Source organism: Miscanthus floridulus, chromosome 2 (assembly GCF_019320115.1).
Source record: "Miscanthus floridulus cultivar M001 chromosome 2, ASM1932011v1, whole genome shotgun sequence".
Classification (NCBI taxonomy): domain Eukaryota; kingdom Viridiplantae; phylum Streptophyta; class Magnoliopsida; order Poales; family Poaceae; genus Miscanthus; species Miscanthus floridulus.
The window spans coordinates 170015380-170026224 of NC_089581.1; the positions used below are offsets into that span (position 1 = coordinate 170015380).

Genomic DNA, 10845 nt, shown 5'->3' on the forward strand with positions numbered 1-10845 from the left:
AGGGGCAGGCGCAGTTGCCCCTGTCGGTTGAAGCTGCAACTGCTGTAGAGCCTGGTCCACCGCGTCGATGGAGCACTCCGCTGCCGGCAGGACCGCGTCGATGGAGCACTCAACTGCTGGCAGGATTGTTGTCGTTGCGCCTTGTGCCGGAATGTTCCGAAGAAGGCGTGCGAAGATGTTGGACATCGGGACAGTAGTGGCCGGCGCAGCACGCTTGGGTGGGGCGGACGAGGCTTCATTTCCATTGGGTGGTTTAGCCCCAACAGTGACTCCAGAGCCGCCGTTGGCTGGGGGCGCCTCCAACAGCCCCAGGTTGGCAGCCAGCGTGCAGGCTTTGTTGATGTAGTCGTTGAGGAGCGCTTGCATGGATGCCGTGAAGTCTTGGACTGCCTTCTCACCGCCCGGCCAGCCGATGATGCGCTGCATGGCGTCTTGGAGCGCTGCAGCATGGACCCTGAACAGTTCCTGAAGCTTGCAGCTCTGCACATTCTGCAGATGATTCAGCTGGGGCAGTGCCTCTGGAAGGTCTTCAGGCGCCTTGAGCCCATCTTGTTGACGCTCTCTGTGTCTCCCACCATGTCCCCACACTCGATTGCAGGGCGAGCTAGGGCGTCATCCTTGTAGCGGTCCCGGAAGTCGCGGCCGCGCCCACGAGCATCGCGACCCCCATGGCCGCGGTCGTCGTCGTCGTCGTCGTCGTCGTGGTCGTGGCGCCTACGGCTGTGACCGAGGTCATAGCCCGGGCGGTCGTTGTTGTACTTGCTCTTGGAGCCGCGACCATCATGACGTCGCTCAGCCTTGCTGCCACCACCGCGTTCATTGTTGCCACGGTTGGCACGCGGGGGTGGCGGGTGGTGTGGGAATTCCTCAAAAGCTCGCGGTTACACCTGATGACCATCAATCAGACCCAAATGCCAATCTAGGAGGCGACGCTTACCAGGGGAGAATTTGCCGTTTCTGTTGACGGTGGACACGGTGTCGTCATGAATGTCAGTCACTCAACTGTAGAGGAATTGCCTTGCTAGTTGCTACTATTTCCATCTGTGAGCAGGAATGATGATCGGCTATCCTCTTGTTTATCGAAAAACAAAATAAAAGAAACGGCACATAGGTAATATGAATTTTTTGTGCGGTAATGCGGCCGCACACAAGTATTTCACCGGGATCACAAATGTTCTTGGCCGGTGATCGGCTGTGCCGACCAATGCTCGACGGGTGACTAGACGACAGACACAGAACGTGTTCATTTCACTTACCACACATTTTGTCTCCAGGAGACCTAGTACGAGGCAGGATGCCAGGAGCCACCCAGCATCATTATCAATCTGCACAAACTTTTCGGTAATAAGAACGGTACTGTGAATGAACACAAAGCCCTGCTCATCCTATTTGTGAGAACGACAGTAGATACTCGTGCAGACAAAATGTTGGTCAGTAGTTGAACCACGACATTCAGTCAGTTTAGGGTTGGTACAGGAATTCAAGCATCCTTTTCAGTAAATCATTGTGTGCAACGTTTCATCGAACCTGTGAAGGACAGGTGGGTTGAATCATCATCACTTCATCATTCATCAAACACCACACCATTCGTATTACAAAATATCTAGGTAAGATTTCAAGCAGGTTTTGTGCAAACTGTTAACTGGCACATGGTGGTGGCATGAGCAGATTGCAATAGCAAATCTTATTCGGCAGTACTAGGAATTGTAGAGTGTAGTGCAACAGGTAGGCTCCGCAGGACATGTAGAGTTTGATACACTCAACGAGCTTCGACGGCTTGGTTTCCACCTCGGTTGATGATTTTCTCAACATACTCCTTCCTGAAATCATGTGAATGTTCCATTTTATTAAGTCAACACGAACCAGAGAATAAAGTGAGCCATGAAAGTGGAAACGAGAATCCAAGAACGAGAGAACGGAACACAACAATCCTCCAGCTTTAGGGTTCAGACACAGGATCATACCTAGCCGGGAGATGGTCATGGGGACGATTGTATGGCGTCCAGAGAGGCTCACCCACAAAGAGCCGCATTGCCTGAGGAATCATAACAGGAAAAGTTCCATATGAGACCACAATGCACTAGTCTCATTCACTGGCGCTTGTTTATAGAGGATTAAAGACAAGATTAACAAAGTAACATAAGACTGAACGCCGAAATTTGCAGAGATGGTATAACATGCACAATTACATGGCATAAACAAGACAATCGCCCTCTGGAACTAAATACTAGCTTCCACTTAAAATAATTGTAGCAATCTGACTAATTCAAGAGTGAATGAATAGCATACATGGCTTCACAAAGAAATGGCAACTCATGGTGTGAACAGGGAAAGAAGTCAAAGATACCTTGATGTAGTTGTCGGTATCCAATGTAAAGCGGTGATACATTCCTGCAGGCAACACAATCATGCCCCCTTTCTTCACTGCTACATGGATCCACTGATCATTTTGGTCCCTCACATCAAAGTAGCCTTGAGAACATAATACGGAAAAAAAAAGTTAAAGATGGACAATGATTAGAATGAAAATATGTCGACTACTACTGATTTTAAACCAGAAACGAGATTTCCTGTCTTAAAGAAACACCTATAAATGCAAAACAAAGGCACCTACCGCTACCCTCAAGACAATATCGTATCTCTTCATCAGTATGCAAGTGTTCTTCAAAGAAATTCTTTATCTTAGCCTCGTAATTTGGCAACTTCTCTGGGCACACATCACAAATGTCCTGCATAAGGAAGATGCTTATCACACTAGTTTCAAACTTTGAATAGGTATTGACCTTGCCACTCAAGGTAGAATAACAAAACAACAAGTGCCCAAAAAGAACTTATTGGCAAACCATGTAAGAGTAACCCCTGGCTTCACGAATTTTCTTGAGGTTCTCATCATTCTCCCAATCATCAGCATTTAGGCGCCAGCTTAATATTCCTAGCTCTGGGTGTCCAAGATGGTAGCATTCAGCATCAGTTAGTATATCATGATGTCATATGGGCTCAGGAATAGAGCAGGGCATGCACAAACCTGAAAGTTTGTCGAGAGGAATGAATTCTTTGGGCTCGCGATGATGAGGAAGCCTCTGGTCCTCTTCACTGTCATCCATGTACCATGCTTGGATGACCTCCTCCTTGCCATCCTATGTTGTAAATAGCCATTCAAACGATATCATATACTCAGGATGCATAATCTGACAAGTACAAGCATGTTCAGACAAAGGAACCATGACCACCCAATAGCACGTTGTAAAATGTATGCACCACAAATTCACAATATATGATGCCATAATTCATAACCGATGCGGAATAAGGACTTGTGCATAAAAGCAAATACGGTGTTATAGCACAGCTTAATGCAAATACGAAATTAACCAAACACCTAACACAGTTCATATTGTGAGTAGTGACTCTTATGGCATTGACATTCTCAGATGCTTAATAAAGTATTAAAAAGGACATATTGAACTATGCACATCCCAATACGAAATTAACCAAACACCTAACACAGTTCATATTGTGAGTTGTGACTCTTATGGCATTGACATTCTCAGATGCTTAATAAAGTATTAAAAAGGACATATTGAACTATGCACATCCCATCAGTCAAGACTAGAATTCACAGATTCAACCAAGGCAGATCAATATGACACTAAGCTCTTAGGATTGATCTCAGTAATTTATTTCTACAATCTGTACAAACCTAGTCCACATTGGACCCAACAAAACAAAGTTCAACACCAAGTAGATATTAAAAAGGAAAAGGAGCCATGATCTAGCAATATACAATCACTAACCTTTTTGTTTGCGTCATAAACTAAATTCAGTGCAGAATCAGATGACATATAAAAGAAAATATGAAATGAAGCTTGGTGAGTAACCATCATCTTTTCCGTGGCAACACAAGGGCACTCTACTAGTTTGTCTTAAAAGTCACTGTATACTAAGACCCAAATGGTAGTCTCATATTCTCACTGCCTTAAGAAAGGCCTCACTAAAACTACAAGATACAGACTTTTTTTTAGAACAATTAAGGGGAGCGATGCTCCACTTACTTTATTGATTGAAGCGAGCAACAGGGTTGCTCAGAGTACAAATTACCGCCTGGCATACCAGGGGAGAGGGTTACAAAGGGGGGGAAAGAAGAAGGGTTTGGGTGAGAGACAGCATTACAATGAGTTAAAACATTCAAGAATATAGGCGCTCCACACAGCGAGCAGGTGCTTGTTGCTCTTGAAGCGGCAAGCCCATCTTTCCAGGTCCTTGATGACCCCCCGCAGAACAGCCGCACTTGAGAGATCGTCAGCGTTGAAGATCATTGCATTCCTGGCCTTCCAAATGTGCCAGAGAATAATCAGCATGACGTCTAGTCTGACGCGAGGAGGGAGGCCAAGCTCACACCCAATGTTCCAAGGTTGTTTTTGCTGACCGTCCACAGCCACAACACGAAGGCAGCGCCAGATCCTCTGGGCACGGGGGCAGGAGACAAAAATATGGTCGCCAGTTTCCAGCACGCCGCTACAGGCAGGGCAAAAGGACTCATCGAGTGGCTTGATGTGCTTGCTGTAGAGATTAGCCTGGGAGTTCATCCTGTCAAAATGGACAAGCCAACCAAAAAACTTGATTTTTCCAGAGAGTTTGCACCCCCAAATGAGCTTGGGACCATCAAGTTCAGCATCATCAGCATGGAGGAGCTGGTATGCCCCCCGACTTGAGAAAGGAGGCGAGCCAGAACAGTTGAGTCGCCTTTGATCTGGGGAGTCACGGAGCTGGAGAGTAGCTAGAATGGTGTTGAGAACATTTAGCTCATTTGTAGCTTGATGGGAAAGTCGAGGTTGAAGGACATTGCCGACCCCCACGGCCAGAGTGTCATGGACGCTGGCAGGGGCCTCCGGCAGTGAGTGAAGAGGGCAGGGAAGCAGGCAGCGAGGGTGCGAGCACCAAACCATTGATCAAGCCAGAAGGCTGTGCTGCGGCCATCCCCAAGGAGGACAGGTGATGCAGCGGAAGCGGGGCAGCTCTTCGTGGACAATTTTGCCCAGGAAGGAGTCAGGGTCGCCAGTGATTTTGGTCTTCCAGATTCCTGATGCCAGGCCCGCCGGCGTTTTTGGCAAGAGAGACGCAGTCCCAAGCAATGAGGCATTGCGAGCCATGACATTTCTCACCACCAGTCCAGAGGAAAGCGCGTCGGCGGCTGTCGATCAGTTCACGCACGGTTTTAGGAAGGAGAATGGCAAGCATATAGTGGATAGGGAGGCTGCTGAGCACGGCATTCACAAGAACAACCCGGCCCCCGGAGCTAAGCAGCTTAGCTTTCCACCCCGCAAGGTACCGATCAAAGGAGGAGATAAGGGGCTGGTGGTCACTAACCTTAAGTTTGTGGGGAGAGTGGGGGAGACCGAGGTAAGTTTGGGGGAAGGAGGAGACATCACAGCCAAGGATGTTGACCATCTTGGTTGCAGCAGCAGAGTCGATGTTCATAGGGATGAACGTGGATTTGTGGAAGTTGATATGAAGGCCAGTGGCGAGGGAGAAGGCATCGAGGATCTGCCGGAGCTTGGCCACACTGGCCACGTCACCCTTGAGGAGAATGAGGGTGTCGTCGGCGTACTGGAGAACGGGGAAGGGAATGCTAGGATCGATAGGGTGGCAAAGCTCGCCGTTAGCCGATGCCCGTTGGATGAGCCTTTGGAGGACATCGGCCACAATGATAAACAGATAGGGGTAGATAGGGTCCCCTTGGCGAAGGCCGCGGCGGCATTGGAACCAGCGGCCAGGGGTGCCATTTAAAAGGATGGCAGTCTTCCCAGTGTGGAGGGTGCGAGAGATCCAGGTGCACCAAGTGTTGCCAAAGCCACGGGCTTGCATAATGCGATCAAGCCTGTCCCAAGAAACAGAATCGAAAGCCTTCCTGAAATCCAGTTTGAGGACAGCAGTTGGGGCCTTGCGCTTATGACAGCAGCTGAGAAGGTCGGGGGCATAAACAAAGTTTTCAGCGATGTTTCTGCCATGGACAAAACCAGTCTGATCAGGATCAATCAGGTTAGGGATGCCGTCGGTTGGTGAGGATCTTGGTGATGAGCTTCATGGGGCAGTTCTGCAAAGAGATTGGTCTGAACGCATCAGCGGAGTTGGCCCCCTCTTTCTTGGGGAGGAGCACCAGATAAGCGCGATTGATGCCATCTAAATCAACCGAGCCATCATGGAAGGAGCTGAGGAAAGACAGCAGATCACTCTTCGTCTGCTGCCAATAGGCCTGGTCCAAAGCCATCAGGCCCGGGACTGGAATTGGTGCCCATGGCAAAAAGCGCTGAGGACACCTCGTCAAGGGAGACTGAAGTACTATCCTCGCACTACTCAAGACTACAATTCATGTGTTCATCTGAGGTGAGGACAGAGGACATTAACCTATTAGGATCGATCTCAGTGATTTATCCTTATGATCTTGACAGACGTAGTCTGAATTGGACACAACATAGTTGTCCCACACAGAGGATGTTAGTTATATGCAGTATAAGACTACAACAAGTAACCCAAGTAAAAACCATACACTTGAGACATGGCTGAGGTTCGTCAATGTGATGTCGAAGCTTGCAGCAACGATAGCACTTGAGGACTCCGTCACTTGTCAGTAGTTGTAGGTAGTGCTTCATGTTGTAGTTTATAAGTAGTGGTTGTATGGTTTTTGGGCTCAGTCTCCCTCATAAACTGGGCCAATTCTCCTCTTCCTATTAATATATGCCGGAACAATATGTTCTTGGATCTTTCAAAAAAAAAGGTAAAAACTATACAACATAGTTGGGAGGGGGCTCTGGACTCCACTGAAGAAACAGAAGATGATACTTTAGTACTACCTGAATAGGACTTGTGTGGGTATGATAACGGCCATGTAAAGATTTGTGAGATAAACAAACCGGAACTTCTCACAATTTTTCAATTACTCCGACCATTTAATTTGCAAGGTTAATACTGCAACTTATGTATATACGATTACTCATGCAGGGTGAGAACTGAGAACAACATGTTCAAGAGCTAGTCTTATTATTCCAATATCCGACTTTCGCATGCTTCGAATCCCTAACCAGGAAACCAACTAATCGGAAGGGATGGATCAAATCTAAGTTCATCTCGCGCGGATAGTCTCCATCCCACTATCCCAGCCCAGACCATATAGCGGCCTTCTCGAATATACAGGGAGGGATTGTAAGTCCCATGTCTACGGGCACCGATGAAAGCAAGAGTACTTCCGCTATTACTACTGAATCTCGATCCCGGCCATCCATCATCGACAAAAAACCTTGACAAAACATGCGCGGAATAGAGTATGATTTTTCCTGACGCCCAACTGCTCGATGTCTCACGATATGAACAAGAACACGGGAACGGATTAGAACAGAGACTCGCCGGTACCTGGAACTGGCCCTCCATGTCCGAAGTCCGTATGCAGTGTCGCTGCTCGGCTTCTCCTTTTGTCGGCGTATTTCTTCGTCTTCTCGAATGCTCCCGAGCGTGGAATCTGGAACGAGGGGCCTGCGTTTCTGGGCTTTTTGGAATTCGACCCTCGCTTATCATTATGAAACACGACCCACTCGCTAGAATGCCATCCGATGAGTTTGAAACCCTTTTCTTCCTCTTTTACCTCTGTTCCTTTTACCGGAGCTCGCATGGACGGAACAGAAGGGCGCATCGAGCAGGCTGCTGCTGCTTCTCCGAGCACCGAGCGAGGAGCCAGCGGGCGCGCTCTACCACGGCGGCCCACCTCTCCCACGGATAGCTCTCCCATGACGCGCCTCGCTCCGCACGCTTCCTCACCTCTGCACGCCGTCCTCTCCAGGCGTGGGCGCGCCCTGCCTTCCATGGTTGGCCTTGGGGGTACTGAGTACTGCTGTTCTCCATGGCCGGCCTTGGGTGCGTCGCTGTCGTGCTGTACTCCATGGCCGGTGTAGGGGACGGCGACGGGGAGGCGTTGCAGTCACGCCGCCAAGGTGAGCAGGGGCCGGCCTGTGATTTTATTTTTGTAGTTTTTTTCTTAGTTTTTTCCTCTCCCGTTCTCGCTTCGATTCTTCATTTTGAGATCAATTTAGTTCTTTTTTTTTCTCAGATTCGTGCTATGACATGAGTTGATGCTATCCCTTAGGTGAATTTAATTGAATCGAGTCGAGCACGAAGAAATTGAACAAATTTCGTTTTTGGGAAGTTTTTCGTGTTCTTGGCCGTGATCTAATTTTCCCGGAGTTTGGGTTGAAATTGGATGATGATCTCTTAGAGTATGCTCACCAACTCCCTTGTGATGGCCTGTGAAAAGTTTGGTCGCGATTTGTTTTGATTTGGTCCAGTTTTTCGACGATTTTGTGGCCGTCGGTTCCCTGTTCTAGATTTTTCGGAGTTTGGGTTAATCCCCAAGAGATGATTTGTTGGGATGAGTTCGTAGGTAGTTGAATTTCTCATAAAATTTGGGAGTGAATCATGGAGTTTTGAGTCGGATTTCGTCGATTTTGTTGTCGCCCTTTTTCTGTTTTTGAAGACATCGGTCTCATGTTCTTCTGCTTGCACACAGGGTCGGACAACAGGGCCAGCACAGTGCGCCGCTCGTCCTTGGCTAGCAGCCCCGATCACTCACGTGCAGTAGGCAGGCAGCACCTATTGTTCTTCGTTTCTTCCTGCTTGTTCGTCATGGGAGGCCAAGCAACAAGAGCCGTCGTGCTGTACTCCATGGCCGGCGTGGGGGCCGGCGACGGGGAGGCGTTGCAGTCACGCCGCCAAGATGACCAGGGGCCGGCCATGGCATGCGGGGCAGGCGGGTGACGCTAGGCGTGGGGGTGCTCGGCGTGGGGGCATGGGGAGCCGGGTGGGTGTGGGGAGCTCGCCGTGCTCGGAGAAGATGAGCGCTAGTTGAAGAAGAGTGCTCGTTCCGTTTTGTGACGCCTCTGTTCCGTCCGAGCAGCATCCTGTGAAACAAAAAGGAAAGGGGCATGGGCAGAAGAGGAAGCAAAGAGTCCCAAAGCTCTCCAATGGTATTTTGGCATGGTGGCCATGCTTCATAATGGCGATCCGGCGAAGCCCGTTGCGCGATGGCATTTTGACGAAGCCCACTTTCCATAATGGTCGAATTCCAAAAAGGCCCTCAGCTTGGACCGAACGCGAACAGGCACTTTTGTAGATTGCAACCTCGCAGTTCATTAGTAGTTTAGATGCATACCCTTTTAGGCCTTGACATTAGAACATTTCCGAGAGCTTTTCTATTTGTATACGGCGATGTGTCTTTTATATTCCTTTGTGGGTTGAGTATTTGGATGTTTCAAACTCGAGTAAAAGATGATGGCTCTGTGGGGGTATGGCTGCAATTGTTGTTGCATCAGGGCAGTGGCGAATCTAGGATTTTAACTTTAGATATGCCGCTAAAAAAACATTTTATATATAATTTGATAAATCTATTTTAGCAATTCAGTAACAATTATAAATTTTACAACGTGATTTGGTATGCATGCACTAAGTAACATGATAAGGCTTAAATTCAAGGATTAAGTTGAAACCATCTACTAGATACAATATAAATAGTTCAAAAGTCATGCCGATAATTTAAATATAGGCATAAAAGAGTACCAGAGGCTTACAATACTATTTTTTTAGACTGTTTTATCCGACGCTTTTCAAGAAATATGAATGTCTTACTATATCTTCTTCATCAACTAGATCAACCACCGATCTTCCACCACTAAACCTAATCAGGTGGAGGATTAGAAGGTTCAACTGGCTATGAATGTTACCAAATAGCTATGAATGTAGAAAATAATTTTCTAAAAAACACGAAGAGCAAAGATTAAAATTTACCTAACCAAAATAGTGAATCATGACGATAAGTCCTGGCTGGCGCAACCATATATTGTGCAGACAGGGCGTAGGAATTAGATGGCGATCCTCCGATCCAGCATTTAGAGCATGGCGGAGGGCGGCAGGGCACCAGGAGTTGTGGTCGGCCGGGGCGTCACAGACTCACCTATCAGGCGGCGACGCACGTGTTCCTCCGTGGCTCCCTGTCTGATCGAGATTAAATTAGGAAATTCGAACGTATACGGAGCGCATATACCAGACGTTTGGACTTTAGAAAATTGGAGTTCCCTTGCATATGGGCCACGTCAGTGCATCATAGGGGCCTCCCGTCATCACGCGATGGTGTCCACGTATATTTTTTTTTCTTTTTTTTAACAAATATAGCGTATATATAATATAATAGTATATATACTACTGCTGCCCAGTTTTGCACCCTGTGGCTACGCGGGCTATGATTGAAATGTGTTTTGTATATATTTCTATTTATTTAATTTACATAGCTGCATGAAACGTGATGACATAAAAATACCATGACGATGTCGATGAGCTGGCAATGTTGTAAAAGAAAAAGACAAAAGGTTGCGTTTAAAGAAGGTACGGTACGCTACCGAACGCACGGTCAGACCGTGGGAAGATTCGAAACGGGTGTAGGTGAGGTGCGGCCCGCCGCCGGATGGCAGCATGAAGTCGGCTGCGCCTGCGCCTGCGCCTCTCTCTCCGTTCGGGCGGTCATCTTCTACGAGACGAATCCTGCACCATTCCCTCTCACGTATTAGCTTGCCACGTCGCCTGCTTTTTATCTTGCCACGTCGCCTGATTTTCACAACCGTTGGATTTTGATTGGGCCATTCAAAAGTGAGCAAAGCTTGAAGCTTTTCCTATCCAAGATCCTTCCTGAGCGTCCCACGCCGTCGTCACTCGCGCAACGCTCCTCCATGCTCCTCACTTTCCCAGCCACCCGCTTGTTAGCAGCTGGCCCCTGCCTGTGCCTGTGACAGTGGAGGACGACGTGCTGGAAGC

The 10845-nt window shown here is 48.1% G+C and overlaps 1 protein-coding gene across 1 annotated transcript; it reads right to left on the reverse strand.

Annotated features, from left to right (window-relative positions):
• Positions 1-1458: 1458 nt before the first annotated feature.
• LOC136540617 (probable inactive acireductone dioxygenase 2) lies at positions 1459-7710 on the reverse strand. Its single transcript, XM_066532612.1, has 7 exons — positions 7405-7710; positions 3026-3137; positions 2844-2938; positions 2615-2729; positions 2348-2472; positions 1965-2035; positions 1459-1820 (listed from the first exon to the last, which is right to left on the reverse strand). Exons 1-7 carry the CDS (start codon positions 7564-7566, stop codon positions 1760-1762), a joined length of 741 nt encoding a protein of 246 aa, XP_066388709.1. The 5' UTR covers positions 7567-7710; the 3' UTR covers positions 1459-1759.
• Between the last annotated feature and the right edge of the window lie 3135 nt (positions 7711-10845).